This window comes from Aythya fuligula, chromosome 4 (genome assembly GCF_009819795.1).
Source record: "Aythya fuligula isolate bAytFul2 chromosome 4, bAytFul2.pri, whole genome shotgun sequence".
Lineage (NCBI taxonomy): Eukaryota > Metazoa > Chordata > Aves > Anseriformes > Anatidae > Aythya > Aythya fuligula.
In genome coordinates this window covers 52,945,067-52,961,358 of record NC_045562.1, presented here as the reverse complement: position 1 = coordinate 52,961,358, position 16,292 = coordinate 52,945,067, and the positions used below count along the sequence as shown (strand labels likewise).

General features: G+C 42.9%; 1 protein-coding gene across 1 annotated transcript in view; it reads left to right on the top strand.

Annotated features, from left to right (window-relative positions):
* Window positions 1-748: 748 nt before the first annotated feature.
* UBE2K (ubiquitin conjugating enzyme E2 K) overlaps window positions 749-16,292 on the top strand; it is a 36,751-nt gene continuing 21,207 nt past the window's right edge. The window contains exons 1-2 of the mRNA XM_032186051.1: window positions 749-846; window positions 15,492-15,585. Coding sequence (XP_032041942.1) covers window positions 784-846; window positions 15,492-15,585 — 157 coding nt within the window. The 5' untranslated portion in view covers window positions 749-783. The remainder of the gene's footprint in view (window positions 847-15,491; window positions 15,586-16,292) is intronic.

Below are 16,292 nucleotides of genomic sequence, written 5' to 3'. Positions count from 1 at the left end.
CTGTGGCCCATGGGTCCCCCCCGAGCTGTGTGAGGAGACATCAGCGCACCCAAGGCGAGGAGCTGGGCTGGGAGAGAGACATGATGGGCACTGGGGCTTTTCCAAGCGAGGTTTTATCTTCATTTATTTATTTTTATGGGGAAAATACAGGTGTGAACTGCTGCATGGACAGGTCGAGCAGATTCTCAGGGCACGGGATGCGCCCTCACTGCTGGGTTGTGCTCGGGGACTGGAGCAGGACACTGGGCAGCCAGGTGTTTGCTCGGGGACCCCTCCGGCCGCTCCCTGCCGCCTTGTCCCCCCGGGGGGCCGCCGCTTTTCGCCTCGGGGCCCCCCCATTTCCCCGCACCGCCGGGGAGGCCCCGAGCCCTGCGGCGGGCGGGCTCCCCGCCGCCCAGCCCGCTCCGTGACGGGGCGGGCGGCAGGCGGCCGCCTCCCGGGGCGCTCCCTCAGCTCTGGCAGGGAGGGGGAAGCGGCGGCAGGCGGAGGAACCCCCCGGGAGCCGTCCGTGGGCTCGCCGCCCCCCGCTGCGGGCTGGGCTCGGCTCCGCGCAGCCGGCGGCCCCTCCTGAGCGGCGGCGGCGGCGGAGCCGGGCTCCGCAGCGCGCATGCTCGGCGCCGCCGCCATTTTGGTGGGGCCGGGACTTCTCCAGCGGCGGCGGCGGCGGCGGAGCTCGCTGGGCCCGGCTCGGTGGCGGCGGCGGTGGCGAGGAGAAGGAGGTGGAGGAGGAGGTGGAGGGAGGAGGAGGAGGAGGTGGTGGTGGTGGGGGTGCCCGCTGCGGAGATGGCCAACATCGCGGTGCAGAGGATCAAGCGGGAGTTCAAGGAGGTGCTGAAGAGCGAGGAGGTCAGAGCCTCTCCCCGTTGTCCCCCCCTCCCTCCCCTCCCGGTCCGCCACCTTCCTCCCCTTCCCCCTCCTCCTCCTCCTCCTCCTCCTCCACCCCCGGTGCTGGCGGCGGCCCCGCCGGTCCCCCCCGGCCCCACCTCCTCCTCCCCGCCGCCGGGGGTGGGCCCGGCCCGCGGCCCCGGGGAGGGGAAGGGAAGGGAAGGGGAGGAGGGCGAGGCCCGGGGAGCCGGCAGCCGCCGGGCCCTTCCCCCCGGGGGCCGAGGGGGGGGAACGGGAGCGTGTGCGGGGAGCCCCCGTGAGGGGCGGCCGCTGCCGGGCCTGCCCCGCCGCCCACGGCCCTCGCCCCCGCAGCCGAGGCCCTGCCCGCTGGGGGAGGCCGGGGGGGGCTGGGGCTGGGGCAGGGAGCGCCTTGCAGCCCCCTTGCACCTCACCCTTGTGCGTTTCTTGCAGGTAAATCCCTCCTCGCGGAGGGTGCTTCAGTGCAGAGCTTGCGTTTCCCCCCCGTGTAGGTTCTCGCCTTCAGGTGGATGGATTTTTAAGCCTCACGCGCCGTTCTGTCTCGCTGCCTAGCCCTCCTGGCTCGCTCAGCAGAGTGTTTCTGGAATGGTGTGCGCCTGAGGGGCGTGTGGTGGTCGGTAAGGCAAGCTGGCTGCTTTCAGGGGGCATCAGAGAAGTTTTGGAGCTGTTCGGGGCCCTACACGGCGGCTTTTTTGCAGTGTTGCATCAGTGCAGCTTCTGCTGTGTCTGGGGCTGAGTTGGCGAACGTCAGCCAGATAGGATTTAATAGTTGTGTCGTCATTGTCGTCCTACTTGGGATGATGTTGCAGGTTAGATGCTTGTGAAATGCTAATGTGAGCCTGGAACTCCTACCGCTGGTGCTTTAGAAATCTGGACACATTCACAGAGGACAAGCCGAGAGGGTATTTTTTTGAAGATGGTGATGTTTTAATGAAAACGTGTTCAGGGTAGCAGTAGGTAACGTGCTTTAAAATTTAGTGTGTGAACAGTATTGTTGCTATGCAGCTTGAACTAGCCCCTAGAAAAACATAAGGGCCTTGTTTTACAGCTGCCTTTAGAGCCCAGGCTGCTGTCACCAAGTTCCTGCACAGTGACTACAGAATTGCCTGTAAGCTAAGAGAAATTTCTAGGTGGGTATCTTCATACCAAAGCTACAAAGACTAGACCTGGTACCCCATATAACAGCTGATCCTGTGGGAACAAAGAAGACTCGATTTGATAATGCTGTATAACAGCTTCAAAACACCTTCCCCTTGCTTGATGCAGGGAAAACAAACAAAAAGCATGTTCTCCAGTTCAGGGTGTGGGGGAAGGGGAATCCATGCCAAATTTTCTTACTCTAGAGGTTGGTCCAGGAACATTTTTTCTCTGTTCCTGTTTTAGTCTATGCAGTGAAGAGCTCAGCATAGAAGGCTGGAAATAAAGACCATTTCATAGTATTATTTAAACTGAGCAAAACTTCCCACAAATAATAATTATGAAATATATTATGAAATTTTAAAGTTATAACACAAGAGTTTGATATTAGCAAGCCATATATGAGTGTTATATTGGCATAGAAGCGTATAGAACTGCTGCTTACAGGATATACTACCTGCATCTTGAACATGGAACTTGGGCATTCATAAATGCTTAGACAACCAAATTCTGTTGCGAATGTTCAAAGGCGATCAAACTGTGATGTCAGTAGTACCACTAAGCATGAAAGTACGTGGAATGAGATGATGAATAGGGAGGTATAACTAAGTGTACAAATCAAAGAGGAAAACAGATGTTTTCTTCTGCGTAATTTGTGTGCCAAGAGGAGCCTTAAATCTTGCTCCTTTTAAAAAAAAATAATAATAATCACCAATGGTGATGCTAAATTTGTTATTTAGAAGTTTAAGTCTCTCTGTGAAGGCAAAGTGGCTCACATTATCTGCTCTCAAATTATTCTTGATTTGATGCTTTGAGCTACACCTGAACATGAAGAGCAGCCCCTCTGTTTCTTGCAGATGCTTTAAGAGCACAAATGCCTGGGGGAAGTGGGTGGGCACACTTGGAAAGAATACAGAGGGAGTCTGCTCTGTCTTCCAGCCCTCATCTGGGGACTGAAATAGGGTGGTAGAACCAGAAATGTTTAAAAAGGAGAAGCTGGATGGTAATGAATCTCTTCTGCAATTGAAGTGTGTATTGGAAGCACCAAATTTCACTTCTAAATATCAGTGCAGAAAGAGTTCTGAAAAGTGTGTTTATCCTTGCTATAGATAAGGTGTACTGTTTTATATGAATAAATATACTTGTTGCTCTCTTTTTCTAATATAAATGGTGTTTCTGGGAAGTCATTAAAACAACTTTTAGACATGGCTTAGTCTCTGGCTTACAGGTAAGAGAGGATATTTTGGAGAGGGGTGGCAGCATTTAACATCTTTACACACTAGAGCAGCAGAAGCATTTTTCTCTGCTTGCATTATTTTTTTTCTAATTTTATTATAAGCTCTCAGACATTAAGTTAAGGAATGGGATATTGTGCATTTAGCAGAGATCCTTGTAGCTTTGCATCTTTTCAAATATTTGAATTAAGTAGGTAAAGCTAACAATTTCTTTGTCAGGAGTGCTCCATACACTTGTGTGTGTAGGAAAAAGTTTTAAAATCCTAAGGTAGGTGAGGTGGTGAATCTTTAACAAAGATGAAGCTGTTAGTCTAGGTAGTAACTTGACAAGTTAAATGCGGTAAGTTACTGGACTATGCTTGTATTAAAACTTAACATGAGTAAGCAGTTAATTCACACAACACTTCAAATCCTAGTCTAGGCAAGGCATCAGTTGCTCAACTTTCTCTTTTCTTGTTCTGACATTTCATTAATTTGTTATCTTGTTGGCTTCATGGCTTAGGCTAAACGAAACTCTAAAGTAGCAAAACACAAAAGTCTGATGCTGCAGCATGATGGAGAAACCAAAAATTGCTGGAGGGAGAGTAGTAGCCCATTTTTTTCATCTTCCTTTTTGATAAGTGGATGACGGCTTTGGTGGAGGTTAGTCTTATTTCAGAATAAAGTTCCTGGAATGCTGCAGTGGGTAGCCAAATTCTTACCTTCTTTCTGTTTATAAGCAGCTGCCTTAGGAGGGGAAGAACCTGGCACTTAATTACTAGAAACACTGAAAAAAACCTTGTGGTCATTTAAAGGCTGACGCTGAGAAGTGGTAGTAGTTCATCGGGCACGTTAATGTGAATTTTTTTCATATTTTAATAAGCATCACGTGTATTGCTTGAAAGGAATGGTATTATGCTAAAGAAGTTTGAACCCTTCATTGTTCTTTTGTGTAGAAATGTAAGTTTTCTGGTCCTCTGTAAGTCAAAGGATAGTCTAGGTAATGAAACCACTACTCTGGTACTGAAGGTAGCACGCTGTTAAACACAGCCTCCTCCTAGCAAGGAGAGAGTTGTTGATGTCTCTACCACAAAATGTTTCTCTCGTGTGTATCAGAATGCAGGAGCTTATCTGTGTGGGAGGTAAACCCAGATAGAGCTGAGAATAAATTAAACTCAACAGCAGTTACAGAACATGAATATCTGCACCAGCAGATAGGTGAAGGAGCAATTAAAATTTTGAAATAAAAAAATTAAATTTTAGTTACAAATTTTTAAAATTTGTAACTAACTGGAATCCAAAATAGCTTTCAAGTGGAAACAGCAGCTTGGTGGCAAAAATTTAGGTACAAAAAATTTAGTTAGTTAAAGTTCGGTGCAACTTTCTTGCTATTTGGAAAAGCCATGAACAGGGGCTTGAAAAAACTTCATTACTTTGTTCCTATATAAGCAGTTTTGTGTGCTAGAAAGTGACTTCACTAAAATGGAGGTTTTTACTAGTTATTGTGCTTTGGTGTCGTTAGAAAGACCCGCTGGAAAGTGGATTTTTTCCCATTTGTTACGTAGAACCAAAGCAGATACAAAGGAATGAAATGCTTTCTGTTATGGCTTTAAATCAGCAGTGTTTAAACAGTGTCAATTTTCTGCTCATCTACGTGTCTAAGCTTTGATTGATAAGAATGGTCTGTGGAGGGCAGTCCAGGCTTAGTGAACGCAGCTGGCCTGTCTGTGAGTAGAGCTAGAGTGGGCCTGGTTAATTTAAAAAAAAAATGTTTAAAAATGAGAACTTTTAAACCAAAATCATTGTGTTGGTACCAATGTCTGTTCAGCATCTCAGGAAACTTGTGTGTGATACCAAATAGAGCAGGAGGGAGGCATCAATGCGCTGGAGCACAGTCTGCTGTGCAGAGGAACCCATGAGCTGAACCTCGTGGAGTCGAACAGTTGAGTACCAAATTCTGCATCTGGGAGGAGATGGCACCGTGCATCAGTAGGTGCAGGCTGGGGACTGCTGAGGCAGAGCAGGTTAGCAGAAAAAAACCTCTGCGATCTAGTGGACATCAAGTTGAAGGCATTTCAGCTGTGGCCTTATGGCAAAGAAGGCCAACTGCATACTGGGTTGCATTAGCAAGAGTAGTGAGAGGGTTGCGGGACGTGGTTCTTCACTTGTATCCGGCACTTGTGAAACCATTCCTGGAGTGTTGGGTACAATTTTGTGTTTTTCTGTATAGGAAAGACATTGATTTACCAGAGTGACAGTACCATGACAGTAGTCAGACATTGAACCAGACTGGTCAGAGAGGCTGTGAGATCTCTGCCCTTGGAGATACTCAAAACTCCATTAGTCGTACTCTCTATCTTGTGCTGCTCATGTTGGACCCACTTTGAGCAGGAGTTGTGGGACTAGATACCCTCCAAATATCTCTTCCACGTGATTCTATGTCTGTACTGTAATATACATAGTCTTACTTAATTATTGGTGGTTTTTTTCCTATTTGTGGAAGAAAGTAACACAGAGGCTACAACTGTGTCACCACACCTGGCAAAACGTTTTCCCTGTAAACAAACTGAAGAACTTTTAAGTAGAGTTTTTGTCTACAGAAGTCTCCACTATTGTAAGGCAATAATGAATCTTCTTTGTCTTTAAATTAGAAGCAGTTTTTTGTTTTCTTTTCTGGTGGATGCAAAACTGTCATAGTTCTTAGGTCGAATGAGTCCTGGGTTGGAATCATGAAGGCGGAAGGGATGTGAGTCTTACCGCCTCTTTAAGCTGTGTTTCTCTGAAATGTGAGGATCTTAACTTTAAAATAGCTGTTAGTGGTGTCCTTTGTACATTGCTGGAAGGAACTGTCTACTCTGTATTTCAAGTTCTGCCTGTGATTATAGGCAAGACAAGGTTTAGAGCTGTTTCTTATAATCAGAGGTCACCTAAAAGGATACTGAAATGCCTTTACTGTGCACCTTTGGTTTTCTTAATCCATGGTGGTGTGTTTGGTTATGTCTTCCAGCTTGTACTAGGAAATCATAGAATCATCTAGTTTGGAAAAGACCTTCAAGTCCAACCATCAGACTGACCTATTAAATCCTCTCAGTAAACCACGTCCTTTAGACGAAGTAACTCAGGACAGATCCGTGCACCTCTGCCTTTGAAGGAGCCGGTCCATAAGTCACTTTTTCTTGTTAGCTAAGGAGCATTTTGCTCAAAACAAAATGCATTGACTAGGGCGTTTTAAGAAAAGTGCTTACTAGTCTCCCTTCTAAGGTGATCTTTCTGAATTTACTTACATTTTTATACTTGTCATACAACTGTGCTTTTAAAGTATGATGTAGCTGCTAATAAACGCCAGCATTATGAAACACACTATGTAAATTTATGATTCAGAATACTTAATGCATACTAGTGATGGTTTGACCAGACCTGTGAGTTGGCCAAGCATTGGTAATGGGAGTATTTGTGCAGGGAAGGCGAGATCTACTGCTCCTTCCTGCCTTCAGTTAATGGCATTTTTCTTGTTAATATGTATCCAGCTGAGCCCAGGTTTCTAGTGAATGGTCTGTATTGGTTGGCAGAACCCCAGAGATACTGGGAGTTAATGGAGAGCAGGAAAAACTTGGTCTCCATTGAAGTTGGGCTCATTTGGTTGCCTCCTGTGATCTCTTAAAAACCTGAGGAAAGACAGCGGTCATTGGTTACGGGACTGGGTTAGGCAGTTCAGGATTAGGGGCTAGGCTGCAGCTGCCAGTAGGTACCTTCTGAGCACAGCTCTATGTGGACCTAAGGACAACAGAAACCAGCCCACCCTTTAACCTTCCCAGTCTCCCATTCATTCTTCTGTGCTTGTTTTCAGGCGTTTGGCTTTAATAGGAAAGAAGTGTACGAGTTTGAAGGTTAGTTCACTTTACTCAGTCTGAAACTTAAAGAAACTTAATATTTTATCATAGTAACTTGTATAATTACGAGACTGTGCAAGAAAGTACTGGTTAAGTCCAATCTTGAGCTGTGTCTAATGGTGTATCAGTTGCATTAAGCTTGTTAAATTAGTGCAGTGCTTAGTGTAGTTCTTAAGTTACTTACCTGTTAAGTGGCTTCTAGCTTGTTTTCATGATCTAACAAGGATTGTTGTCACTGCTTCATTTTTACACTGGTAAAAATGAATTACACTATCAATGGTATCAAATTGAGAAAATGCTTCTGGTTAAGCTTTAACACACAGGCTTTCTGTATCTGACAAACTAGGTAAAACTTTGCATTTTAGATGAAGAAAATAAGCAATTTAGTTCTTTTATCGCAAAGACTTTGTGAATTTTGAGAAATTGTATTCTCTGGGCACTTCAGGGACGTAGTCCACCTTTGTGCTACTAACCTAACAAGCTTTTCCCCTCCATATGCTATCCATATGATATTCATATGATACCCATATCATATGAAGGACTATGAGTGTTAATAGTTGTAATGTTTGAGTTGGGAGCACCTCAATCTGCTTGCCAGAAGTATTTCAGAAAGTGGTTATCCACATAATAAACAAAGTACCTCTGTGAGCAGCAAAAGTAACCTTGTTTGAGGGCTAGGTCTGTGTCTGTTACTGTGTTTTAACAGAATTGTATTAAGCCTGTGGATTGTTTGTCTGGTCATCAGTGTCCACACAGGAGAGAGATGTGAATATCCCTGGCTATAGAAGAAGCTTCATTCAGTCCTTCTGCTTCTGACACCAGAAAACTCAGTCAGTCACACTGCTTAACTCCAGTTTGACTATGCTGAAACAGCTGAGCTCACACTGTACGTCACTCTTCTGTTGGAAGGGTGACATCCTGTCTACTTTTGTCTGTTGTCATGAGACACATAGGAAACATTTTTATTTATTTCATCATCTGTCTTCATTACTAGCCAGTAAAACCAAAAGTTCATTAGAAAAAAAAAAATGACTAATGATTGTGTAATTCTAGTTGCTTTGGAAAATTGAGGTTTAAGGTAACATGCCTTCAGAAGTGGATTTGTACAATGATTTATGGGGAGAAAACAAAGAAATAGATTTCAGTTATGTAAGCGTTTTAGTTCAAGTCAAATCAAGACCCAGAACGAGAGACACAAATGTATTATTTTTAGCTAGAAATAAACTGTGAGAAAGTACTTTTAAACACATCCCAATGTAGCAAAAACTTCAGTAGTAGAGGCTATTAGGAAATAAAGTAGCGCATACAAGTGGAAATCACAGTAGCTGTGTTTTATTTGCTCCCTTTCTGGAAACTCTGAGCCTTCGTGGCATTTGAGTAAGCCCTTTCACTTTGGAATAAGGGTGTCCATATGGGAAGCTAGCATGGAAAAACTGTTCAGAGCTATTTCCACGTCTTCAAGCTCTGGGACTGAGTGCATTAGCATAATCGATTTAAAATGAGCTGAATCCTGTGATTCCTTTGTATGTAGAATTACTAGCAACCTAAGCAGGGCAGACTTACAGAACCGACTGCAGAATCTGCCTCAAATGGTTTTGTGTTTATACAGTGACTAATTCAGAGTATGATTCAAACTGTTTATTAAAGCATCCTCTTAACTGTAGGGTTTTTCAGTTGTTTTGCATCAAAAACAGAACTATGCGTGAAAAATGAAGGACGTGCATCTTGCATTCCCGCAGAATTGCCTGTTCATTCAGGCTTTCCTGGACAGCATTATCCAGAGCAGGGGTCCCTAACTGGTGCTCAGTATCTCAGGGCCACTCACGTTAGGTTCAGGTTCCACTGCCGTGATTAATGCTTGTAGGTACTGTAAATATCACGCGTAGTTAAACATAGACACAGCCTACGTCTGTGTGAGGGTCCTACACCAGTACAAGAGTGCAAGTATGCTGCTGTGTGCACAGCTTGCGTGGTGTGGTTAGGCTGGTGAAGCTGTGCCATCCCCAGGAGTGAGACAAGTGATGATTGTGTAACTGCTCCCAGAGCTTGTGCTGGCACAGCTGTGTCACTTACACCTCTGCGTGCCCGTGACTGACACAGCTATTTTGTCAGAAATAGTTTAGACAGACACTAGAGCTGAAGTTTCAGAATTCTTTTAAGCTGTCCTATGGCAGTGCCAAGAAGCGGTGTCACGTTCCTCTTGCAGCCCGGTCTCCTCTTCCTGCTTTCATGCTCCTCCTAGTTGCAGTTCATGCTGAATGAAGTAAGAGTTGAGTTAAAAAGAAGGAACCTTCTTCATGAGATAGCTGTAACCCAGGTGGCTGCTGTGCCGTTGGATGAACGCCTGCACAAAATCTTACCCCCTTCTTTCTGCTGTTTCCAGCAGGACCTTGGCAGCTGGTTGGTGCTACCCTGATTTTGGTAGGGTGATGTTTGAACAGCTGAACATTAGCAAGAATGGCATTTAGATACCTTAAAGTTTTACTAAAACTTGGTGTTATGCTAGATCTAGCTCATGCAAAATGAGGATGTTTAATACTGATGTTTTCTGTTCTTACAGAAAAAAAAATCCCCCAAGTACTGTTCTTGTATGTAAATGCAAGTAATAACACAATTTTAAAGCTGATACAGGTTTAGTGTCTTGTTAAAACACTTCTCTAAAGAAAAATTTTAGAGATGCATTTAACTTAAAGCTGTGATAAATATGAAAACTTTCGTATGAGTCTATTGCCAGTACAGAAATATTCCCCAGTATTCATATTTGGATCTCCTTAGAGGTATTTGTATATGAGTTACATATTAGTATATTGATGAATAGACAAAATTCTTTGCTATTAGTATACAAAACTAGACTTAATTTTTCTAAAACATGCATAACAAGAAAACACAGTGAAGTGGAATAGAATGTGAAATGTGAAGGATTCTGTAGGATTCTCTAGGAGAGTTTCTGGATGAAGCTCAACGTTTCTGAAGTAGGATTTGCCATTTTGCTGCAGCGTAGTGCCTCGCACTTTGGTTTGCTTTCTAATAAAGTGATGCGTTCTGCCTTTCTGCTATTTTCCCATTTCTTGCCTAAGGGTGAGCTAACTGGATGTGATGTGCTTACCCTGAGCTGCTCTGGGAGAGCAAAGGGTAGAGAAGATGAAGCCTTGGCTTGCAAAGAAGGAAAGCCAGGGAGGTGAAAAGGGAGGCTGGTGAGTTGACTTGTCTTCTTAGCAGCCTAGGAGGTGAGCCTTTGAGTTTTCACTTCTTAGGGGTGAGCATTTGACTTTTCAATTCAAAAGATCGGGCATATGGAAGAAGAGAGTCTCGGCTGAATCACTGGGCTGGAAGTTGAGAGAGCTAATGCTATTGTTTAAAAAAAGTGGAAGGAAGTAACTTGGCAACTCTGACAGAATTAATTTGAATACTTTACCAATGCCTTGTAAACTTGTGGATAACAGGATAAGAATGAACTTGTTTTCATTTCTGAAGTTATTACTGTTAATAATGATGCCTAGTGGAGAATTTGAATTGTTATATTTGTATGGAGCAAACTTCTTATGCAGGAATCAAAGGCCTAACGTTAAAGTAGTGTCATGCTGAGAGTAAGTAGAGCTGGTTGGTTCTATAACCACATGCAGAATTTCTTAGCTGTATGCCATCATCTGCCGTTATTAAGTTTGTGTTTTGTAGCTGTGACTGACATGGAGATATTTGGGGGGGTTGTTTGCTTGTTTTTGTGGTGTGTTAACTAATATTTTATGTGGGAAAGAAATGTTGAGAACAACAGTGCAGTTTTATCATCTTGCATTAACGTGTTCCTGGGTTGTTGATATGTTATCGTTTTGTCTTGGCTCCTTTTTTTGCTTTTAATCTTTTAAGGAATCTTTTAGATTTCTGAGTGGAAGTGTTTGACTAATAAAGAGGATAGTTGGCTATGAATAACATACACATAAAGAGTGGAAAAAAAGGCAGATTGGAGAAGAGAGGAGGTGGCATGGAAGGCTCAGGAGAAAGGACGGATTAAGCGCAGAAAGCAAACAGAGCCCTCTGAGGGACTCCTTGTTAATGCTTGTAGATCATGGTGAACACAACGAACAGGGCCCTTTTCTGCGGAGAGGGATGTTAGAAGGTACAGAGCTGCTCTTCAAAAGCAGTTTAATAGATTAGGGAAGACAGTACTGAGAAGTCCTCCCGTGGCAGAATTTACTCCAAGGTTTCTGCTGGAATGGCTTGTGTGTCCTACACAAGGAAGGTATTCAGATAATAAGACTCTACAGCGTAATCTTCTGCATTTTTTTTAAGAGCAGGCAGGCAAAGACATGTCAAAGTGTTAGAAATCGATAGCTGCTATGATAAGTGTGATTTAATGCCCAGTCTTTGGGAGATGTTCGCAGAATGACTCCTCAGGAGTGATTGATTCCTTTGAGTTTCCTTTTAGAGAATGCTTTTGTGATGGTTAAAAGTTTACATGAATCTTCCCCGACTGTTCTCCCTCACTTTATCCTTGGGTTTAATTGCCACGCAGGCAGGATAAAATGGGGTAAACGTGACTCTAGCAATGCAGAGAGTCTCAGCAGGTGGGGTGGTCTGAGAAGAGAAGCTTCTCAACTCCAGCACTGGTGTGAAGCAGGGGAAGTGTTTAAAGGAGGAGGGGGAAAAAAGAGGCAATGCCTAATCTGACTAAAATATAAAGGGAAAAAAAAAAAAAAAAGAGGAAATGGCACTGTGCATTGCATATGTTGCTTCAACACTCCTTATTTATTGTCGGTCTTGATCAAAATCATTTTCAAATGAGATGGTGGGAAGTTCTGCTGGTACAGCACTGGGCTTGTACGCACCTAGAAACTTTGGTGTGGATGGAGCATTTTCATCTTGGCAAGAAATACTCGTGGGAACTGTGTTATTACAGAACTTAACTTCTTTGGACTACAGAAATTAATGGTACTAGTGATGGCATGGCTCAGATATTTGAGGAATTGTTAGCCCAGTGATTTAGTCACCAAATTGGTACTGAATCAACAGAAGGTGGTGCTATTTTGGAAGAGCAATAAGGTCTTGGTGGGAGAACTGCTTCTGGACAGTCAGCTCGCATTGTGTTGACTCATAAACTCATAAGCTGGCTCATAAATTGTGCCACTAAGGTGGTTGTGGTGGTATCAGAGGCAGGTTTTTGGAGCACTGGACAGAATGCTGCTCTTGGCAGCTTTCTAGAGACAGCTCTGATGATGGTGCTGGAGGCTGAGGATTTATTCAGTTAGAGCTGCGAAAATGAAGTAATTTTATCCAACGTGATCCTCATTAAGGGGAAATATTGTAGGAAAACACTCCCCATTTAATTGGTTGAATAATCACTTCAGAACAGTTAAATATTAGTTATTACTCGAGGGGTGTAGAAAACAGCAAGAAGTGGCAAGGTCAAGCTGAGTTGCACCTTGAAAAGTCTGCTGGAATAGCAGGGAATTGCGTTTCTGTTTACATAGCTGAAGAAACATGGGTTATATGGGGGGCAAGGCAGAACCTAAGCACGATCCCCGAGCTATATTATTACTCTGTATACTGTGACAGTGTAATGCAGCCCGCTGTGCTTCAAGGCTGTGCACCAGGGAGCGGCCACAGCTATCACAGTAAGCTCAACATCTTGCAGGAGGGGCTGGGCTCGCCGGCTGGGAAGAATGGATCACAGGGTTAGAGATGGGTTGCTCTTCTCTACCTCGATCAAGAGGGGCTGCTGTGTGCTAGTTGGGATGGAAGATGAAGGTAGCCAAGCTGCTATGTCAGTGTGCAAGGTCTTACAGAAAACACTGAAGAAAAGTGAAAATATTAAGTAGAAAATTAAGTAGTAGCATGGGTTGACTGTAGATTGTGTCATTGACGTTTTCACCCCTTTTGCTCTTGCTTCAGTCCTCAAGATGCATAATTGTGGGTTTACTTGCAAAGAACAAGAAGTCCTGCTGTAAATTTGGAGCAGCTGACAGCAGCTTAGCAGTTGACAGCCCGGAGAAACCAGCGGATGTTAGAGTGATGGCAGGACCTGAGCAGGTAGCTTTAGTGACCCGTTAACTAACCGTAGTGGTTATCTAAACCAATGCCCTTTCCTGGGAAGTAGGGACAGCACCTCCAGTGGCACAGTGCAGGTGCTGAAGAGGAGGTAACTGGGACTCTCATGCTTGATCTGAGCCTTGTGCCATGGAAGAAGGCAAATGGGCTTTCAGGTGTACTGGCCGTGATGTGTCTGCAGGGAGAGCAACAAAGTGTGCACAGCACCGATTCTGAAACTCCACGGAATTCCTCTGCACAGGGCTAGCTGGGTGGTAGGGGATGTAAAACGGAGGAATTGAAAGAAAACAATTGTGGAGAAATTAATTTCAGCTTGCTTACAGCAAAATGAAGGCTGAGAAGGGAAATTGATATAAATATAATGAGAGAGGAGTAAATATTAGAGGTAACAAAACTTGTTTAAATTGGAAAATAATGCTCTGACAGGAATGGGTGGGTGTTAATAGATTGTAATTTTGCCTAAATCTGTAGTTGAGGAGGCTTTTAACAGTTATGAGGTTGTGCAGTGACCTGCTAATTAAAGTAGTGATGGGATTAAAAAATAAAGGGGGGGGAAACTTGGAAAGCTTGCAAGAGGCATGGGTTACCTGCGATTGATTTGGGGTCAGAGGCTGGCAGTGCTTGGCTTTCTGGGGGCAGTCTGCCCTTTTGCTGCACAGTACTATGGAGACAAAGCTTTGGAAGGGTCCTTGAGAAAAAAACAACTTCTGGTTGAACTCTGGTCAGGCAACTTGTGTGAACAGTAGCAGAAAAGAGAGCCAAGCTGAAAACTTAAAAACGTGAGGACTATAATTTCATCGGATCTATTAATAGCATCCTTCCCTTCTCTGGTGTCCTAGCTAAGGTCATGCGGGATGACACAAGACCTGATGCTGAGTTTAAAGTTTAAAAAAGATACATGTTTAAACAAGTAAAACTCCTGTTGCTATGTACTGATGTTAAGTTTTGGAGGTGCATGGTGCGTTCTTAATTTGTGTTGTGGCTGACTCTCTTGTTTTTTGAAGTGTGCTTTTGCTTGTCCTCAAATATGCAATTGCAGGTGCTTCCTCCTTCATGTGGGTTAAGGGATTTTCACCCAAGTTTCAAAGCAAATGTGTGTCACTAGAGATGTAAAAAGCTCCCAAATCATCACTGCATTAACTTGTTGGAACTTGCATTTGGTATCATTTACGTGGTGAAACTATTACTTAGTTTGATTTAAACAAAATAATCTTTTATAATTGTGAGTAACTGTGGTCTGAAAGACACCTTTTTTGGTAGGAGGAGTATCTAGCGTGTTTATGGAAAGGAAATAGGTTAGGGATGACTGTTCCTGACTGTTCCTCGGTGAATTCTGCACCCTTAACAGCTTGCATCATGTCTAAGAACCAGCTGATGGCAACCATCAGCTTCATGTTTTAAGGGCCTGGGAAGATGGCACAAAGTCTTTGAAGAAAATAATGTTCTATTCAGGAAATCCCTGATGTATTCAGTGAGCATGGTATATGGGATTATACAGAACAAACCTACAAGAACATACCTCTAAAAATAAAAAGAACTTCATAGTGTCTCTTTCTAAAAAGAAATTTTGCTTCACAGTGTCCAAAAAAAATGTTACTGCCTGTAGGATCTGTATGAATTTCGTTAATGCTGCTCTCTGGATTTGGAAGGCAAATTCAATGGAATGTATAGCTCTGGCTACACACTTCTGAAAAAACATATGTTTTCCAGAAACTACTTTTCAGTATCAAAATCCAGTGTTTTTATTTTGTAGGCAAGTTGGTGTGGGGTGTGAAAATGCTGAGGAGGTGACAATGAAATTCAAGTGTATAAATAAAATAGTACCTTACTTCTAACTATTAAAGAAAATATGATCTTAAACAAGGCTACAATATTCTGTTTAGTTCATGATATTGTTCAGAAATAGTGAGCACTCTGTTTGGGGAAGTCTTTCTGTGTCCCAGTGAAAGTGACAGATAAGTCTATTATTAATTTCACAGCTCTAAACGAGAAAACAAAAAGCAACATGTGATTAAGTCAATGTAATTTTAGAATAATTTAGAATTCATAGCTAATTTGACAGATTGCAATGCCTTTTAAAATGTAACCAATGAAAATAACTGGAGATATTGCTGGGTTGTTTTGCTTATTTTAGCAATAGTACGAACGATACTGAATTTTCTAATGCTTCACAAACTGTCTTTTAATGGAGGAAAACTCCAACTGAAAGGTAGCCATCCACTTTGGGTTACTGAATTAAAAAAAAAAATAAAAATGATTCTTAAATTTGAAGTATCTTATTTTGGGGGAAATCTGTATGTCAAATGCTTACTTACGACTCTTTGTTTCTCTGTTTATTTTTAAGACGAGCAAAAATCAAATTAAAGTAGATCTTGTAGATGAAAATTTTACAGAATTAAGAGGAGAAATAGCAGGACCTCCGGACACACCATATGAAGGCAAGTAATATTTTTGTGTATGCAGTCATTGCGACTTCATGTGTCGTGAGATACTTTGTTTGTAAATTAATTTACAGCATTAAAATGTAGAGCTATGTGTTTTAAAATCTGATTAGCTTTTTAAATATGAACTGAAACATTTTTTCAAGCTTAAAGTTTAACTTCTCTGTTGCCTGAAGATGCATCTGTTCTACAGCAGGACAGACTGTCCGATATCAAAGGTTAGTTTACAGGTATAAACTGTGCAGTATGACCGGTGCAACGCTGACTTTGTTTACAGGTCTAACAGTTTTAGGTGTCTTAGCATAAAGAAACTAAGTTTCATGGTCTAATGTCACTATACATTCATTTCTGTGGTGGTTATTCAAAAATCTTTTGTGTTATCCTGTCTGAGAGAGAGATGCTATTGCAAGCTAAATCTGGGATTAATCTCAGGCATCCATGGGTCCCAGTACTTAATTTATACTGGAGTGGGAGACTTGTAGAGCTTCATCTACAGCTGTCTTCAAAAATTACCTTGCTGACTTTCTAGTTTGTTAAAAGCTGGTATCAGTAGTCATGCATCTCTATCTCTTCAGTCTAAAAAAAAGAAAGTTAATTTTAATACATATTTAAAAACAAAATACCTTGAACTGATCAGGTATGTGCTCTTAGCTTCTGAGATAGCAGTTTACCCAGTAGTGCTTGTAACTGCCAATGTTCTGTTT